This window comes from Brachyhypopomus gauderio, chromosome 9 (assembly GCF_052324685.1).
Source record: "Brachyhypopomus gauderio isolate BG-103 chromosome 9, BGAUD_0.2, whole genome shotgun sequence".
Lineage (NCBI taxonomy): Eukaryota > Metazoa > Chordata > Actinopteri > Gymnotiformes > Hypopomidae > Brachyhypopomus > Brachyhypopomus gauderio.
Genome location: NC_135219.1, coordinates 23,071,639 through 23,092,464, shown reverse-complemented (window position 1 = coordinate 23,092,464; position 20,826 = coordinate 23,071,639). Strand labels below are relative to the sequence as shown.

The window sequence follows — 20,826 nt, the reverse complement described above, 5'->3', positions numbered from 1 at the left end:
TGTCGGTTCCCCTTTATATTTCACTCCTCAATCACTCCAACATTAATTCGCTGTTACCGTCTGACCTAGACCGGGCGGTAACACTTCTGTCTTTGTAACGTATAGAACACGCTGAGAGGGATCCTGATGCGGAATAACACGATCTTTATTAGGATAACTCTGTGTAACTAGCCACACGATGAGCACAGTGACGTATGGCAGGTGCAGAGCAGTAGCGTGGGAGCGGTGGTCAGTGCGGTCCAGGGTCGAGAGGCGAGGGCAGAGTCCGGGAGGTATCCAGGGGTCAGACAGGAGAGTCCAACTGCACTCTTGGCATTACTCCTTTTTGCAGTATTGCCACCTTGTGCAAAACTGCACAGGCTGCTTTAATGTCACAGGCTCTCTCAGGGGTCACTCTGAGATGGCGCAAGCAGTTAAATCTGCTCTTTAACTGTCCAAATGCCATCTCAATGCATGCCCTTGTCTTTGAATGTGCACGATTGAACCTCCTCTCGGCATCTGTTGTAGAGTCTGCATATGGGGTAAGGAGAAAAGGTTGGCAGGGGTAACCCCTATCCCCAAGCAGTAAGCCAGGAAAAGCACCTACAATTATAAGGAGTAGAGTTAAACACTGAGGCCAAATCTGCACTATTTTGTGTGGTTGGAGTATTCTTACCTTCGGCAAACCTCTGTGCCAGTGAGGAGGCACGAAATATTGTGCACCGAGCCGGGCCATTTTGCTTCAATGTTGGAGAATAGAAATTGGCTGGTGCAAACCATCTAGAACAATGGCAAAAGTGACAAAGGGTGAAAGTTGTTCAAACCCATGGAGCGACATGCTTTACAATTTCTGTTGGGTGGGCAAAACTTGCATGTACCTGTACATTGATGCTGTGAAATGATTTTCAGTTCACATAGTCTGCCTCCATGGGTCCAGATGGAGCCTTTATCCTGATGTGAGTGCAGTCTATAGCACCAATGACATTTGGAAATCCTGGAGAATTCAATTTGTTTTGAATTGAATGAATTTTAGCATGAAATAGTTGATCAAGATGAATACAGAGCACTTCGGTAAGTGCTCTGGATAAGAGTCTCTTTTAAAGTCATATAAATTTAACTCCAAGTTACTGCTGTTCTGAAAAAGCTTCTTTTATGGGAAGGATGCCTCTGTGACCAGGGAATTTAATGAATATATTAAGGAAACGCTTAAGCGCAAGACAAACCTATCGAATTTCGCAGCAGACCGTCGCCTTACTAAGATGTTCTGCATACCCAACGCTGTACAGAAATGCGCCGCTGGCAAAGAAGTGCAAAGCGATACAGACTGTTTGGGGTTTGGTAAGAGCTCTACTACGTCTAGTGTTCTTCTCAATATATGGCCCTAGTAATTTACAAAGATATATAATACTGTGTCTTCTGAACCTGTAGTGCTCAAATAAGTAGTCATCCGGAAAGCCCAGTGGATCTGTCCTGTCCTGGAATGACCTTGGAGCTGGTAGCATGAATGCTCTGTGCACTATACACGCTCCCTCATCTACTGGATTTTCTACAAATGGGCATGCCATGGTCAATCAGCCTTCAGCCTTCACTGTTAGCTGTTCTTTTATAGCATACATTTTGGATTATTTGTATCACCTGTATGAAAATCTTGGTAAGGTAGTTGTCTGTATCAATTTCCTTTTTGCACCATTAAGTTAACCACACATTTACATTATTTATACTGAACATATGTGAATTGCGGAGTGATATGATTTGCTTGTAATTTGAACACAAAAGAGGAAGTGTGGGGATAAATATATACCTAAAAGTATCTTCACCTAAATTACTCAGTTATTATTAATACTCAGGTACAAAGAATTGTATTTTTGTGATATAGTGTTTATGCTAATGTATGTTTGTTGACCATAACTGCGATTAGACACTGTATTCCATTTTACACTGACCTGAATTTGTTAAGATTAAACCAATACATTAAAATGTGCAAAAACCTCGCTGATTAACAATGAATATGTACTCTGAAGATCGAAATATAAATTGCATTTGGAAATATAATTATTAAATTTTGATAATAATGACCTGCAATCATTCCAAACTAATAATTACAGTACTCCATTAAATGTATAAAAATATATGATATGATATGCTACATCCACAGCAATTTAATGGATAGAATTGCAGCGGAACCTTGTTCCTCAATTTTGTTTCCCGGATGGCGAGACTGACATCACGCTGCTGAGCCAATAGAAGCGGTCCCGCTAAGCTAAGCTTCAACTCTAGCCTGGTACGGAGCAGGTTAGTTCAAACGTATATGTTGCTGTAGTAACTGAGCGAGGCTCAAGTCTAGCCTCTTTCGTGGAACCGAATTTGAGCAAAATGAGCCAGGCTTGTCTTAAAAAGCCCGGCTTACTGAGTTAGCTCGCTTCGTGGAATACCCCCCAGGTTAAGGGGTTTTGTAAAGCATATTAACTTTTACCTCCCATTAGAATGGAAACAATACTTCCCCTTGGCCCACCGGGGAAATCCCCGGTAGTAATGTATGCCAGTCCACCCCCGATACCTACAGTTGCATACATTTTACATACATTTATTATGCATAAAGCAGTTTTACCCTGCTGACTGTCAAAACCTATAGAGTTTTCTGTTGCCATCTGCACAAACGGCAGTCATGTTCGGGGTACAAGCAGAGTGAAGCATGTGAAGTTTTGTCACACTGAAACTTGCACAATGAGTACTCCATGGAGCTTCTCTGGAACATGTCTCCATGTATCTTCCCAATTAGCAAGGTTACAATTTAATAAGTTAAAATTAAAAGTCCTAAAGAACACCTAAATATGTATTAATCCACACTGGACTTACCCTTCCAAACTGCCAAGTCCTCCCATCCAACATCTGCAAAAACTTTGCCTTGCCTTGTATATATGTATATAATATATATTATATAGTATATATCATTTGTATATGTATATATTATATGTATATAATATATACTTATTTTATTTGAATCACTTGTATGATGCATGTAATGTTTAATTACAAATGTCTACATGCCATTTATTCTGGCCCTTACTTGCAGAAGTCCCTACAAGGTAAGATATACAGACAAACACTCTGAAAACAGTGATCACACTACAACACATAAAACATGCAACAGAAACAAAAACAAACAAACGTTTGACGTGACAGTGAACTCTTATTTTGATACACTCGTTGATGTTTTGAATAGGCGCCTCATCAGGATACCTAAGGGTCCTTGAGAACTCACAATATAAAACCACCATCTTGGCCTGTCTTGGCCACATTTCAATCTTTCTTCTGAGCAGGAAAGGGGCTCCTTGCAAGTAGCTGTTGAAGCGCTGCAGCAATTGGTAAGCATTTGTTTAGACGTTACCGGTTTTTCTATTCTATTCCGTAGTTGATGTTTGCCGTTGCTAAAAGCCGTATTGTCAGAGCCTTTTCGACGTGTGACACCTCTGGTACGTTGACAAATGCACAACAATTCTGTTAATTTGTCGTAGTAGTGACTGTTAAAGGTACTGTAATCTTTTAACACTGCAACTACCAGCATTTTCATACGACTCCTTCTAGCAGAGAGTGCCAAATGGCAGTGCTGGGGTCATTTGCATCCCATTAGGCCAGGCAGAGTTGAGCTCATGCTCCTTATGCAGGCCATATTCAATAGTATTTTCAGAATTTGCTGCAGGCCATATTCAATAGTATTTTCAGAATTTGCTGCAGGCCATATTCATTAGTATTTTCAGAATTTGCTGCAGGCTAATGAAAACTGCACTAATGGACATGATGGCCTAATGCAGAGGTGTCCAAACTCTGGCCCGCAGGCCAAATGTTTAGGCCATCCTTTGTTATGTACATGCAGCCACTACTTGGTAATGCTAAACGGGGGGATGGGTGATTGTGGGAACTGTGTTGATGCATTGACTCAGATGGAGAAGAAAAAAAATCAGAACTTTAGCTATTTTTGACCAATCAGCATGTCTCCTTTTGCAGTGAGAACAATCCAAAATTAGTACAAAGGAGGCAGACTTGAGATGTTTTAGAATTATAGTTCAAATAATGTCGTTGTCAGTTTAATAATGGAGAGAGATGACTGCAGACATAGGAAACTTGTTAATAAAGTGCATAGACTTTAATAAACTGCACCAAAGTAAATGGCCTATCTGGCTACATGCTAAGTGAAATAAAATAGAATAAAGGTCTAATAAAAGCCATCCTTTATGTACATGCAGCCACTACTAGGTAATGCTAAACGGGGGGGGGGATGGGTGATTGTATGAACTGTGTTGATCCATTGACTCCGATGGAGAAGAAATGGTGAAATAAAATAGAATAAAGGTTTCTCACTCTAGTACTATATTACAATATTATAAATGTACAGAATGGAGGTAACTGAGATGGGTTCTATATATTTTTTTAATGTTGTTGCAGCCATTAGATCGAAATATGCCGGTACCAGGTAACAGTGAACAGGTATGGGTGTGATGGGTGGTAGTGTGAACTATTATGACTATTATGTATGTATCCACCTACATGTGGATAAAAATCCATGTTGCTATATTTCACTTACTCTCGACTTAGAAGCAAAGATGGCAAAGGTTTGCAGAACACAGCAGGCTTTGGACGTGGTCCTCAACCATGTCGACCCTTGTGACTCTGATGGAGGAGAAATAACTCTTGATCCGAGTAGTGACTCTGAAATCTCTTCTGGTAAGATTTCCTATTTTTGTTTGTCAGTTATGGGTGTTGTGTTTTTGGAAGAGACACTGCAAAAAGTACCATCTGGATAAGTTAAAATTACTCGAATATTATTCTATTTCAAGTAGTTGAGGGTTTATTGTATAAATTTATGTAGAAATATCTTTACCTATTGACATTTTTTCAAAAGATAAACTATTTAAATATATATATATATGCCACGTATTGCTGTGTGAAAACAATCCTACATTACTTCCAAGGTGGCATACTTGAGATGTTTTGGAATTATAATTGGGGTTCACACACGTAGTGTGGGGAAACCTATTTTTGCAATTTAGGGTTCACACACATCTCAGGACTGTCACACTGTGCAGTTTTGAAACATTTGGCCACTAGGTGGCACTATTTGTGAATCATGCATAACTTTTCCAAATCTTTGCTTAGGAAAATGAAACTTGATTCTTTTGATTCCTTGCAGTCCACCTGACAACTTTGCAATTACAAGTCCTATTAAAAAAGGCGTAGTTTTGTCACATTCATCAATTGTTTGAAAATAGCACTTTTCGAACTAGTCCTAGGAATTTGATCCAATGATGGCAAGAGTGGCATGGGCATAATCTGTAGACACTGTAGGTAAACTATTTTTAAAAATTGTTGGATTTTTTTTATTTTCAGGTGGGTCCATTTTCCCATTATATCATTGAGGCCATATATGACCTATATTGCTATAATTCATATAAACATGTTGATCAACTCCCAATTTCAAAGCCTTTTATAGACAGGTCCTTCAGGTATGCCAAGTTTGGTTCAAATTGGCCTGTCGCTGCATTGTCCAAAAACCTAAGAAATCATAAAAACTCATGCTGCAATCCGGTTATGCAGAATACAGACAAATAAAGGGTCTTGTATGAGTCAGATCAATGAGATAAATAACTTTGCAATTAGATCTCATAACAAAAGGTGCACTGCTTGACCAGAAATGAACCTTTTATTTCACTAAAATGTCTTATTTCATTACTGTAATATCAGTATGGTATTACATGGGCTCCATTTACTGGCCAAATACTGGAACTGACTGAATAGTACATACATAAGACCCCACACACACACACACACACACACACTGCTGATCTCAGCATGTGATTTAGTTCTTTGATCTGACTCAATTTCCCAATACACATTTTGATCGTTTTGGGCCTTTAGTGCCTCAATTGAATCTTTTTGTGCACATTAATTTATTTATGCACACCCCCCCCCCCCCCCCCCCCCCCCCCCCATTAAGGCCAAAATACCTATTTGTGTGTGAACCCGCCAATCGCCGGCTACGTTTCAAATATTATGTTTGTCAATTTCACATTATTTCAACCTTTCACTAATCAAATCTCAAACATATGGTCCTGTAGATGAGGAGACTTCATCACCAGTAAAGAGGGGTCGCGTGGAGACACACGGGCGGCTGACAGAGACTGCAAAAGGCGGCACAGTGTGGCATGAAGAACAGATCGGAAGACATGACTGAGTGCATCCAAGCCCAAGTAAATGCAATACCACGAATGGAGAGCCAACTGCTTTTGCCCTACGGAAAGTATCGAGTCGCTTAGAGAGTTTCCTCTGTTTCATTTCTATTGAAATGCTTCGGATCATACAGGGGTGGACTGTCCAGCATGCACGCCAGACACAGCAAGAAAACTGGTTCATGTCCCTCGCTGAGCTAAAGGCGTTCATTGCAATCCTCATCCTGCGAGGTGTTGTGCGCCTTCCAGCGGTGCATGACTCATGGTCTACAACACTGGGAGTGCCCTTAATCACCAAGATTATGTCGCGAAACCGCTTCCAGAACATCATGCAGCACCTTCACTTTGACGACAAGTACACACGCAGTGAACGAGCTGCAACTGACCGGTTTGCTGCAATCTCTAATGTTTGGGGGTCTTTCGCTGCCAATTGCATCACTTGTTACAACCCAGGAAGGCATATCACCATAGATGAGCAACTTTTTCCAACTAAGACCCGTTGCTCTTTTCTTCAGTACATTGCAACAAAACCCGACAAGTTTGGGATAAAGTTCTGGGTGGCATGTGACCTGAAATCCAAGTATGTATGCAACATCATTCCATATCTTGGCAAAGACTCCAGTCGTCCCGTGGGGGAAAGACTATCGGAAAATGTGGTGATGAAGCTTATGGAACCATTTATGGACCAAGGAAGAACTGTTACCACAGACAATTTTTTCACCTCACTGTCACTAGCAAGGCAGTTGCTGGGCCGGAAGAACACCCTCCTTGGCACAGTAAACAAGATTCGTCGTGAGCTTCCAGACTCTGTCAAAAAGAATTTGGGCCGTGAGGAATTTAGTACACAGGTGTTTTCAACCTCTGGTGCCACGCTGACCGTTTACGCGCCCAGACGGAAAAAGACTGTCTGCATCCTCAGTAGCATGCACAGTACGGTGGAGATTGGAGACACCCGAAAAAAAAAGCCAAACACAATCACAGACTACAACAGCCTAAAATGTGGTGTGGATGTCATGGACCAAATGGTGCGAAAGTACAGTGTACGTTCAGGAACACGGCGTTGGCCAGTCGATGTGTTTTATAACATGATTGACATTTCATGCCTGAATGCACATGTGCTTTTTCAAGCATGCACTGGGGTAAAAGAGAGACGGTCCGAGTTCTTGGTGAAGCTTGCAACAGAACTTGCACAGTCTCATATGGAAGCCAAGGAGGTGTCCAAGGTAGAGTTTCAGCAGCAACAACCCACACCTGACACAGGGAAAAGGGCATTGTGCCAGGTTAAGTGTGGCTGCAAGAGTAACCGTGCCACTAAGCGTTGTGGTTTTTGTAAAAGGTTCACATGTGGCAAATGCAGAAAGGAGATTATGTGGCAGTGCCAAGTGTGTTTAGACAATTTGTAAGTGTGCTGAGTCTATTGGGTTTTCATACCAGTCTGACAACAAGCAATGTAGCTCGCTACTGCACAATGACTGTATGTACATAAACTTCTTAGCAGTTTATATTTCTGTTTCGTTTACATTTCCATTTATGAATACTTATCATAATGTTGCATGCTTATTTTATCCTTTATTACTATTTCGTTGTACAGAGCAACACGTTTCTTTACTGTGCATATACCAATAAAGTTTCTCGTGATGTTTTGCACTGGGCTCCAAAAGTACATTGTGACAAAAGTGCGTCTCTACTAATGACATGGCAGAGACTGAGGGGATTATTAATATTTCAGGGCGAACCCTTTCGGTATTCCGGCGAGGGCATCCTTAACTGGTGATGCACCGGTATCGGTGACCATCAACTTCTGTTCAAGAGACTCATAAATATTGGAGTTGGATAGTGCTGCTTCTTGTCAGAAAAGAAATGTTATCAATCGTACGAACCACCCTAGGCATTTGTTAGTAGAAAATAGGAAATGAATAAGCTGACGTTTAACCAAAAGCTTTAGAATCAACAGATTTTTTTCATGCAACGTAAAACATAATTGTCTGCATGCGTGAAAACGTCATTTAGGCCTACCTAATCTTTTCAAATTCAGAGTTTGTCATATGCACAGAGGGAACAGGTTTCCTTAGATACAATGAAAATTTTACTTTGCTCCTCGCTAAGAATGCCAAATATGTCATTAACAAATATCTAAGTATATACAAGCACATATCTTAATCAAGAAATACACACTAAATAAATAATTCATTTTGAAATGAGCTTTAATTTCCTTATAAACTACAATCAACGATTGAGTACCCATGTGCAGTTAACAGGATTTGACCCTACCTTATTTCCTGACGACACATGCATGGTGGTCTCTGGTTACAGAATTCAGTGGTCACAGATGTCTAACACGGGAAACAAGCATAAGACCAATTCAGAATAAAAGGCCATGACTGTTAATCTAAGACAATTGTTTTCTCTTTCAGGGGACATCGTCCATGCATCCTGGGGATGAGGTACGTGATTGACTAAGTCTTGAATCTGGAGTCTGAAGGTTTCCTCCTGTGATGATTTTGCACTGGGCTCTGAATGTCTGTGGCGAGAAAAGTGCACCTCTACTCTTGACATGGTGGAGTCTGATGGGGGGGGGGGATGTTAAAGAAACTGATTCAATAGCTTTATCACCGTACTTTCTAAATATACAGGCGGGACTCATTTTGTCTTGAATTTTGTTTCAGGTGGTGTGCTCTTGACTCCACCTGAAACTTCACTCCACCTGGCTGAGGCTCTGTGAAGAAATTCTGTAGTGTCATTATCCTGGTCTACAGTCATGGCCAAAAGTTGAGAATTACACAAATATTATATTTTCACATGATCTGCTGCCCTCTGGTTTTTATATGTGTTTGTCAATTGTTTTTATCACATACAAAAATATAATTGCAATCATAGGAGTAACAAGCTTTTATTGACAGAATGAGTTAAGTTAATACTGTGCCATTACACTTATTAGCTATACACAGTGCTTACTTTGAAAATCAAACGATGCCAGAACGCAAACAGCGGCATGAGACAAGGGGTCAGAGGCCAACAATGTCACCGGATCGCAAAACAAAATCACAATGTCACCGGATCACAAAACGCTTAGGCACACAAATGTTAAAATAACAAGCCAATTTGTATATATAAATTACTTTTAAATTATTTACATGTGTTTTATAAGTGTTTAAGTGCAGAAGTGCATACAGATTTCTTCATAACTTATAATTAGTAGGCTTGAAAGTTACTGGATCGAGGCAGACAGTTCCCGGAACACACCCTTCAAAATGAGAGTTCCTGGATCCTGTTCCGGCAGGATCCGGCTCAAATTAAGCCCTGGCTATAGAATACAAAAGTAATTTTGTGAGTCGTAGCTTTTTCATTTTTTAAGACTCCTCATTGAAAAGTCACATTACACATACCAAACAACAAAAAGACTATAGATCCTTGTTCCTTGTGCATGTGATAAATTACATTCTGCACAGTTACCTCAGGATATGTCAACAGAAAATAACAATCATAGAACAATATATATCTATAGTCACCATGACAACAGTTATCATGATAAGTGTTAGTATTTCAAAGTGCAAAAAGAGCAGAGCTCCTAGGCATGTTAAACCTGATGTGATTCGCTAAAATCTGTGCTCCTTATTTAAAAGGAATTCTGAGTTTAAGGATTTAGCTTTCTGCTAATTCAAAATGTTAAAAACGTTTGACTTTCTTCCTCTCTCTTTCATTTAAAGTGCAGGCACAGTAAGAAATACACAAACATCTCCATCTTCAAGTAGAATCCATGTTGGGCTTTATTTTGGTCTGGAGGTCTGGCTTGCAGCTCTCAGTTGATCGGGAGGTTCTTCACAAACTCTCTTAGGCTCTTGCGGATATTGGAAGGTTGGGAAGCAGCGCAGTCCAGCAGCGCCGGACCCATGTGGGCATGAAGGGCTTGGCATAGGTGGACAGTGGCCCCTCTCACGCTTCTACCCCTCCCGTGGACCGTACCACTGTTGCTGGAGGTCCCCAGGAGGTACCAGAGCAGAGGAAGCACCTTCTGCTCAACCAGTTGTGGCTTGCAGGGGTAGAGTTCCCTAACCAGCTCTATAAAAAGAATATTTAAAAGGAACAAAGATAAATAAATCAACCCTGGACAGCACTGGGTTATTACAGAAGCATTTTTTTAACCTAGAAAGATTTAATTCAACTAAAGTGACAGTATTTGGTAACTATGGTAACTCTCTGGAATGATTATTATCAATATTATAAATATTATTAATTAATATAGGAATTATAGTATTTCTGGTAAATATCTTTTATCTTTTTTTTATCTCTGGCATCTCTTAGCATATCAGTGGAATTACTTTCTGAAAGAATTGTTTTTTGATAATGTATTTGAATTTGTAGAATATTTCTGTATACACAACCACAAAAGATTAGACACTGTATATTGAACAAAAGAGCCTAAGCACATCCACTGTAAACTCCATTATTTAACTATCTGCTGTCAGATAATGCAAGATCTCCTGTCAGTCTTACAGAAATATTTTTTTCTTTATATTGGACTGTGCCTTAATATGAAAGGAGATTTCCATTTGATCTGCACCACAAACATCTAGCCAAAGAGCAAGAACATTCTTTTACTGATTTGTGTGAACCTTTTCCCCAACCTAGCAACCTTTCATCAAAAGATACAAAGGTAAAACAGAACACAATCATTGTTGTTGTTTTTCTAAAGCCCAGTGGCATGTGTCCTTCAAGATGTTTTGTAAAGAGAGAAAATAACCCACCAAGGTTATTGATGAGAGCTTGAATGGCACCTATTGTTGCCATGTAGATGGCGTTATTCTTGGAGTTGAGGTGATTGTCCACTATAGCTGGGACTAAGATGTAGACCACTTGGACCAGGTTGTCTCTGAGCAGTGTGATTATCTTCTGTAAGGCCTCCAAGGCATAGAGGTTAACCTTGCAGTCGTGCTTTGAAAGCATCAAATACCTGTAGCAGAGGAAGAGAGGTATAGAGCAAGCCGCCCATGCATTCATCAGGCACTCACCATATCAGTGCCGTTAAGCCCTGGAGCTGATTTGATTTCAAGCCCTTTCATTTCAACCGACTGATTTTTTCATAAGTCATTCACTTGGATTCTTTGGTTTAATGCAATTTCAAGGATACGCTTGGGTGAAATCTTCACATACATTGTAAAACAAGCTCACACTAACAATGGACACGACTGCCCTCCACTGTAATAGTTAAAACTGATTGTTGTAATATTTTCTACTCTGAAGCATCTGAGCTTTTGACATTTCTTCAGATGTGCCAGCATTTAATGTTCTCCAACGTATGACCCCCCATACAGATCACTTCTGAAAGCTACTGAAAACATTAAAAATCAATTCAGTTCAAATGTGTTACCAGGAACATGTTGCCCACGACCATATATGGGTTGTCCTCGCAGTGGGCCACCAGCTGATCAATGCCCTTGATGGGCTCGCTGAAGTCTTTTGAACCCAGCAGGGCCTTGAGATGCTTGACGTACTCTGTCTTGTCTGCAATGCTGTGGATGTGTGCTCTGCTGCTGTCTTTGCTGAACACACACAAGAGAGAAAACACAAGGATTGGGTTATAGTGTCCAAACAGAAAATGAACAAGGCTGCAATCAAATTAAACCAACATCAACACCATCAAAAATTGCAAACAGTTCCAATCAGGATGCACTTTTTTGTTGTTGTTGTTTTGATTAACTGTTTAAATATTCACCTGCTGGCAAACTGAGGAGGAGGTACGCATGACTCCACAGCTGGGATAGAGTTCACGGGTAAGCGGTACGGTAAGGTTCTCAAGATACAAGAGGGGAGCGTTCGCCGAAATCAGCAGTTACCTTTCAGAGGTGCCGCGTCGTCTGGGCTCACGTCCCTGACCGTGTGCCTAAGGCTACGCTTCATTCGTTGCGTGTTCTGACGCTCCACCTGTGCGGCTGGAGCTTCTTGCTGCTCCAGACGAGGCTGACGCATCTTATATCTTCGCATTCCTAGACACCTTTGTCCTCTCCTGGGAATACACACGTACGAATCACCACAAAACATGGAGTGATGATATTGAAGTCCACATATTGCTTCATACTTTGATTCTATCCCAAAGGTTTCAAGCCGGTTCATTTTGAACCATGCTCTGTCCTTTAACTACTGGGTCTGGGACTACACTGTGCATGCCTTACTGTAAATACACTGTGTGGTGCCACGCACTGCCCTGTACTTTATTATTTGTTTACAATATATGTCTACCATCACAGTTTAGATGGTTTTTTTATTGCAGTCTGTTTCACCTAAAAGTTTTGTGAATAAGCTTTGTTTAGTGAGTAAACATGGGGCATAGTGGCTGAATGGGATAAAAAATCCTCATCATGTATCCAAACATGAATCACTACCTTGGATTTCAGAGTGAGGACAGTGTTCCTGATGGTTGCCAGGTCTTTGGCAGGGATGCACTTTTCCACCATCTTATCAAAGTCATGGTGGGAGGACAGGAACAGCAGCATACGCCGGCCCAAGCGCCTGAGACGAAGAACAGACCCCAAAACAGGAGAGAACCGTGAGTGAGAGACCCGTAACTCACAGCACACCGACCATTTATCTTACCAGGTCACAATTTTACAAGGCCGTCTGTGTGTAGAAAACATGATAGTGCTTCTATTACTCTACAATTTAGCAGCATTTGCTGACTTCAGAGTATCAGACTAGGAGACTAAAAGAATCAGCAAAAGATTAGTATCTGGGAAACTGAATAAGCTTTGTAGAATTCTCGTTCTGATCCCAGTACTAACCTGGTTTCTTGGGAAGCGTCCTGTGCCAACTTGGAGACTGCAGGGATAATTCTCGCTATGACGTCTTTCGCCCCAGACAATAAGCGGCCAGCGCCAATCTTCTCTACCAAAGTAGCCAAGTGCAGAGCAGTACACTTTCTTACTGCAGCATTCAGATGACTTTTGAGGAAAACAGAAGGAAAAAAATTAGGGCATTCAAAAAAAGAAGGTAATAACTATTAATCCATCCAATCAATGTATACAGTAGGCCTACAACTTTTAGCTTCTATAAAGAAACTTAATACCCATATGTATGATCTAAGTGCACAATCAAATTATCATATTCTATTCGATGGCTTAGTTTGCACCAGTTAGTGTACATCTGTATTTTTTAAACAGAAAATGTTTGCATGTCCTCTGTAAGCTAGCTAACTAGCCTATTCTTTAAGCGGTGTGAAGGGCAGTTTGGATCAGCAGAGAGGAGGTGGAATGCAATAAAAATAATATTTAACAGGATAAATAACTAAAAATATTGATATAGGCCAGGGCAATATTTTGAAATAACAATGGAAAAGTAAAAACAGCAGCCAAAATCAGTGCTTTGTTAGCTTCTTGTGACTGTTGTTGCTATCTGAAAGCCACAGTTTAAAGCTCACTGCAGGCTAACTGACCAGAGCCCTCCAGCGAGAAGGGCGTTCATGCTCCGAATGGGGGTGCAGTTCTGCACCATGCTGTCCAGAGCTGTGTCCACGTCCTGCCTGATGAAGGCATTGGACTCCGCTGCTTTGTGGAGGAGGACCTTAGCTGTAGCCTCCACTTCCTGGTCCATCCCTTTCTGCAGGCTGGAGTACAACTCCCTCAAGGACACCACCGCCATGCGAGACACGGCAGAGCGCAGGTTCTGCACCTGCAGGAAAGACGACGTTCCAGCTCGTTTCAGTCACATCCAACACTGCCACCGCCATCGTAATAAGTATAATCCTCCACTGCAATGTGTTATGTAGGCGGAAATACCTTAATCACTAATTACAGTTAGATATGCCATCTGAATTTCAATTAGATGAGAAATGTTCTTATAAAAAAGGAATTTCAAAGTACTTTGCTATCGCTGACTTGACTTTGTCAGCAACATCACCTGTAATATGTACATGCTCATGGTGTCTGCCAATTTTAGAATTCAGACCGATACACAGTCAGCAAATCTAGTGGCTTACCTCTTGAATAAGAACAATGCAGACATCATGACGCCTGCTGCCAAGCACATCAGAGTGATGCTGAGCCAATCTACGGATGAACATCAACCCTTCAATTTTCTTCTCCCTGTATGAAGATATTGAACATAGACACACACTGTAACCATCGGCTACTGAAAGAAAAAAATGCTACAAGAAAATGGACAAAGAGGAAAAAACTTCACTAAATACATGCATACTTACCATATATGCAGAACACCATAAATGACTTGCTGTTTAACCTGCCCTAGCCAAATGCTTCAGAATTTTGCAGGCGTGACTTACCAGTCATCAGAGCTAAGCAGACTGAAGCTCTGAGCGAGAGCGAGGTCTGGATTGGAGAAGGTCCGTAAAGTCTGCTGCTCGTGGGGATCCTTCCTGGGAGGTCCTGGTTTGAGTTCATCTAGAGAAGAATACCAGAACCCAAACAAACTGACTAGGACTTTTAGGGCTACCAGCTCAACTTTGGTCAAATTAGCTTGAAGGCTGACAGCAAAACATTATTCAATGTGGTGAACTAGATTTAAAACATTGTTGTGTAATGCAGTGTTAACAGCAAAGCAATTTACATGCAAGTGCAGTGATCACACATGAAGTGCTGAAGAGCAGGCAACACTCATCAGAACTGTTTGAAAGGGACGGACGTGCTCTGATCAGTCTGGTACCTCGTCTGCGTCGTGGCAGCATGTTTTTAGTAGGGACAGCTGTGGGGGGGCTGGGATGAAGCGGAGGACTCAAACTTTTGACGGGACTTCTGGGGGTGCGTGCGTTTCTGGAGCTTGAGGGCAAATCATCCAGGATGACACCGGTCTTAGTCTGTGCTGGAAGACTACTGTTCAGCTGCAGGTCTGATGGGAAAGAGGTTCACGGGTAAGCGGTAATGTAAGGTTCTCAAGAAACAGGAGGGGAGCATTCGCCGAAGTCAGCCGTTACCTTTCAGAGGTGCCGCGTCGTCTGGGCTCACGTCCCTCACCGTGTGTCTAAGGCTGCGCTTCATTCGCTGCGTGTTCTGATGCTCCACCTGTGCGGCTGGAGCTTCTTGCTGCTCCAGACGAGGGAGACACATCTTGTATCTTGGAATCCTAGACACCTTTGTCCTCTCCTGGGAATACACACGTACAAATCACCACAAAACATGGAGTGATGATATTGAAGTCCACATATTGCTTCATACTTTGATTCTATCCCAAAGGTTTCAAGCCGGTTCATTTTGAACTATGCTCTGTCCTTTAACTACTGGGTCTGGGACTACACTGTGCATGCCTTACTGTAAATACAATGTGTGGTGCCACGCACTGCCCTGTACTTTATTATTTGTTTACAATATATGTCTACCATCACAGTTTAGATGGTTTTTTTTTATTGCAGTCTGTTTCACCTAAAAGTTTTGTGAATAAGCTTTGTTTAGTGAGTAAACATGGGGCATAGTGGCTGAATGGGATAAAAAATCCTCATCATGTTTCCAAACATGAATCGCTACCTTGGATTTCAGAGTGTGGACAGTGTCCCTGATGGTTGCCAGGTCTTTGGCAGGGATGTACTTTTCCACCATCTTATCAAAGTCATGGTGGGAGGACAGGAACAGCAGCATACGCCGGCCCAAGCGCCTGAGACAAAGAACAGACCCCAAAACAGGAGAGAACCGTGAGTGAGAGACCCGTAACTCACAGCACACCGACCATTTATTACTATCTGGGAAACTGAATAAGCCTTGTACAATCCTCGTTCTGATCCCAGTACTAACCTGGTTTCTTGGGAAGAGTCCTGTGCCAACTTGGAGACTGCAGGAATAATTCGCTCTGCACCAATCTTCTCTACCAAAGTAGCCAAGTGCCGAGCAGTACACTTTCTTACTGCAGCATTCAGATGACTTTTGAGGAAAACAGAAGGAAAACAATTAGGGCATTCAAAAAAAGAAGGTAATAACTATTAATCCATCCAATTAATGTATACAGTACAACTTTTAGCTTCTATAAAGAAACTTAATACCCTTATGTATGATCTAAGTGCACAATCAAATTATCATATTCTATTTGATGGCTTAGTTTGCACCAGTTAGTGTACATCTGTAATTTTTAAACAGAAAATGTTTGCATGTCCTCTGTGAGCTAGCTAACTAGCCTATTCTTTAAGTGGTGTGAAGGGCAGTTTAGATCAGCAGAGCGGAGATGGAACGCAATAAAAAGAATATACAAGAGGATAAATAACTACAAATATTGACAGGGTGTTTACAGGTTTGACCAAGTGAAAATTTAGACATTTTAAGACTTTTTAATACTGTTTTCCAAATAAAATTAAAACCAACTCGCAAGAACATACACGTTAAAATAAAGCACAAAAACTAACTGATTATTAGTTTTTGTGCTTTATTTTAACGTGTATGATCTTGCGAGTTGGCTTTAATTTTATTTGGAATTCTATTTAATTTTATTTGGAATCTACCGATATCCGCCTCCGAATTTCAACACATGGCTGACGGAATTATTCCTCCCTAAATTTAGCTCCGCAAATTTAAGATATTTTGGTTGAAAATTTAAGACAAAATAAGACTTTTCAAGGCCTTATTTGACAAAAATTAAACTTAATACCATTTAAGACTTTTTAAGGACCCGCGGCCACCCTGATTGATATAGGCCAGGGCAATATTTTGAAAGAACAATGGAGAAGTAAAAATTATCTGAAAGCCTCAGTTTAAAGCTCACTGCAGGCTAACTGACCAGAGTCCTCCAGCGAGAAGGGCGTTCATGCTCCGAATGGGGGTGCAGTTCTGCACCATGCTGTCCAGAGCTGTGTCCACGTCCTGCCTGATGAAGGCATTGGACTCCGCTGCTTTGTGGAGGAGGACCTTAGCTGTAGCCTCCACTTCCTGGTCCATCCCTTTCTGCAGGCTGGAGTACAACTCCCTCAAGGACACCACCGCCATGCGGGACACGGCAGGGCGCAGGTGCAGCACCTGCAGGAAAGACGACGTTCCAGCTCGTTTCAGCCACATCCAACACTGCCACCGCCATCGTAATAAGTATAATCCACCACTGCAATGTGTTATGTAGGCGGAAATACCTTAATCACTAATTACAGTTAGCTATGCCATCTGAATTTCAATTAGATGAGAAATGTTTTTATAAAAAAGGAATTTCAAAGTGCTATGCTAACTCTGACTTGACTTTGTCAGCAACATCACCTGTAATATGTACATGCTCATGGTGTCTGCCAATTTTAGAATTCAGACCGATACACAGTCAGCAAATCTAGTGGCTTACCTCTTGAATAAGAACAATGCAGACCTCATGAAGCCTGCTGCCAAGCACATCAGAGTGATGCTGAGCCAATCTACGGATTAACATCAACCCTTCAATTTTCTTCTCCCTGTATAAAGATATTGGACATAGACACACACTGTAACCATCGGCTACTGCAAGAAAAAATGCTACAAGAAAAGGGACAAAGAGGAAAAAACTTCACTAAATACATGCATACTTACCATATATGCAGAACACCATAAATGACTTGCTGTTTAACCTGCCCTAGCCAAATGCTTCAGAATTTTGCAGGTGTGACTTACCAGTCATCAGAGCTAAGCAGACTGAAGCTCTGAGCGAGAGCGAGGTCTGGTTTGGAGAAGGGCCGTAAAGTCTGCTGCGAGTAGGGATCCTTCCGGGGAGTTCCTGGTTTGAGTTCATCTAGAGAGGAATACCAATCAATCAATCAATCAAAATGTATTTATATAGCGCTTTTTACAACAGTTGTTGCCCCATGCAGCTTTACAAGTGTCCCAATAAGTGTTAACTGCTATAAATGCATGACAGGCACCATAAAACAAAAGACACTCACACTTTACCAGAACCCAAACAAACTGACTAGGACTTTTAGGGCTATCAGCTCAACTTTGGTCAAATCAGCCTGAAGACAGCAAAACATTATTCAACATGGAGAACTAGATTTAAAACATTGTGTTGTGTAATGCAGTGTTAACAGCAAACCAATTCCAACCTCTGCCAATTACTCCTTCAGACATGTCGTCAGCAGGGGACGCCCTGGTGCTTTGCACTTGAGATCCTGAAAAGCACAATACATATTAACACATACTCTATCAAAAATCTCAAATATAACTTCTGGTTTCATAGTGGTTTCTTCATGGTGCAGAAAAACAATGTTAATGGGTGCAGGTATAGCAATGTACAAGAGGATCAGCAGGGGCTTTTTGTTTGTAGTATAGGGCTTTCAAAGCAGTTTTTACTTTTTTAATACTTTTTTCTTTTACTTTTTTTGTTGTTGTTGCTGCAACAAATGGTTTGGATGCCATTTCCAGGAGAGCAAAAGAGTGAGCTCACCTTTGGCAGGCCTGAAGGCACGGAGTGGCTCTCGGCCAGCAGGTTTGGTGAGTGGAGGCAACATTGCTTCTCTGCCACTCGCATTCACCTTAGCCCGCTTCTTAGCCACTCTTTTACGCAAGAGGCGCAGGGAGTTCATCATCTGAAAAATAAAGAGTCTGTCAGCCCAAGTGCAACTGCCCATACCCACTATATCCGTCAAGTACAAGTACATACAACAATACTATCCAGCCCCTAACCGAGAATCGTTACATCGCCGCGAAATGCACTGGCTAAAGTGCGCACATTTAGCTCGCAAAATTATCAAACGTGGAAAAGATTTAGCTCTGTGACTCATGTACAAACACTGTTTGCTGGGGGTTGTTCATAACCAAGCTAGGAGCGGGGTTATTATAATAATATTAATTTATATATTATATGAATTTGTGTTTTTAGGCCCAATGGTCAAACTATTATATTAAGATGTATAATTTACAGTTATTTATTATTGTATTTTGCACATTTTCAGTCAAAAAAAATTTCTATTAATGACAAAGGATATATAAGACATTTTGAAAAAAACATGGCATGGATTTATTGCGTTTTGTGAAAAAATGAATTGTTTTTTAAAAATAAATCTTTAAATATTAAAATCTTGATTTAATTCGTTTGAGTTTTTTTAACCTTAGTATGGTATTTGATAGTTTGAAACAAAAAACTGTGGTTTTCAGCCTACCACTTAAAGAAAACACATTTTTACTCAAATTGATCAAAATGGATATAGCATTTTGGAACCAAACTCTTCATATCTTAACTAGGTTCATTTATTTATTCACAGCCACCATATACCCAAAGGGAGATGGATACTCTCAACCAGACAATGCTCCCTCTCATAGTGCTAGGACTATGTTGATATCCTTAACAACTGAGATAAACGCAAATGTAGCATCAGCAGAAGGAAACATCATCTCATCATATTTGGACACCTAAGCAAAGCATATCGCATGCATGGTCAGATTTAATACTGGGATGCTACAGGGCCTTTATTATGTAGACGTTAGGTTTGTCAGCTTATATTAGGACCAATGCTGTGTTTATGCATTAAAATCCAGAAAGTACAACACTTGAGTAACATTTGCAGGCAGCAACCAAAGAAATCTATCAGTTATGTTGTATCAGTTGGTGTAATCAGTTGGTGTATTTGTATGTATTTTAAATGTTTTATGCTATGTAAAATTCTACATGTTTTTTTTATGAGTTGGGCATATATTGTACTTTTTAGCCTCTATACAGCACTTTGGTTGACTCCGTCATAAAAAATGTGCTTTATAAATAAACTTACTTACTTACTAGTTAAACTAATGCATCTGAGACTGAGATACTCCAACTATGTACAACATGATATATGTTCCTACTGACCTCCTCCTTGTCCACTGGCTCCTCATCTGGGTCATGTATGAGGGCGAGGTCCAGGTGGAGGTTCCTGCCAGGCTTCTCCTCCTGCAGGGCTTCCACTGGGGAGGTGGGCGGAGAAGGTCTCATCAGTCCTGACGAGGTCCCTCTCGTGCGTGAAGTGAGCACAGGCAGTTTAGAACACCTGCTGGAGCCAACTTCACCTGCATGGGTGAATAAGGACATTAGCAGAAATTACCTCACCATAACATTTCTCAGTGCCTTAGTACTACGTTGCATATGTTTCTTTATCTGAAAGTACCACTGAAATATGATTCAAGCAAGATGGACCGAGAACGGCAACTTCTCATATGCATCTTGCTACAATTCATGTAATGGCAGCACAATGAAGTAGTAGCTACTGAATAACTGAAAGCAGGGCATCCGTGAGCCCAGAAGCAGGAAGACATTTATCAGAGCTTCAGTATATGTGTGACCCAGTTTTAGTTTAGCTTAGTTGTGATTCTTTTAGTTTATTGCATCATGAAATCTTACATTTCAATACAATTTGATTCAATTTAATTATTTTGGCACAATTCAGAATTATTTTAATTCTGATACTGGTAGATACATTAGCCTAGCTCTGCTAATGGCTAGCACATCTCGCCTCTGCTAGACACTGTTCCATTACTGAGTGAAACCATGTCAGATGAAGATCATCAAATTTGAATTTAAGTATTTTGTACATTTGACAAGTGGTGACTATAAATGATCTACGTATATGCACATTTGTTGGTTAAAATTAAATTCATATAGAATATATGACCACAAAATTAGATCTGCTCATCAATTTACCACTGACGTGGGAACAAGTGCAAGACAAGCTTAGTGCAAGACCAACTTAACTTAAGCGGGCACCCAAATAACCAGCCAT

General features: G+C 40.9%; 1 protein-coding gene and 1 non-coding gene across 2 annotated transcripts; one reads left to right on the top strand and one right to left on the bottom strand.

Moving 5' to 3' along the window:
* The first annotated feature begins 8,687 nt into the window (after positions 1-8,687).
* Positions 8,688-8,778, top strand: LOC143523707 (small nucleolar RNA SNORD88). Its single transcript, XR_013133452.1, has one exon. It is a non-coding gene; the product is annotated as a small nucleolar RNA SNORD88 (small nucleolar RNA).
* Positions 8,779-9,088: 310 nt separating this feature from the next.
* LOC143522394 (TOG array regulator of axonemal microtubules protein 1-like) lies at positions 9,089-20,826 on the bottom strand. The gene is made up of 11 exons (XM_077016128.1): positions 20,811-20,826; positions 19,920-20,014; positions 18,584-18,663; positions 17,451-17,556; positions 16,908-17,143; positions 15,935-16,060; positions 15,671-15,797; positions 12,038-12,146; positions 11,572-11,743; positions 10,949-11,154; positions 9,089-10,262 (listed from the first exon to the last, which is right to left on the bottom strand). The coding sequence occupies exons 1-11, from the start codon at positions 20,824-20,826 to the stop codon at positions 10,003-10,005; spliced, it is 1,533 nt and encodes a 510-aa protein (XP_076872243.1). The 3' UTR covers positions 9,089-10,002.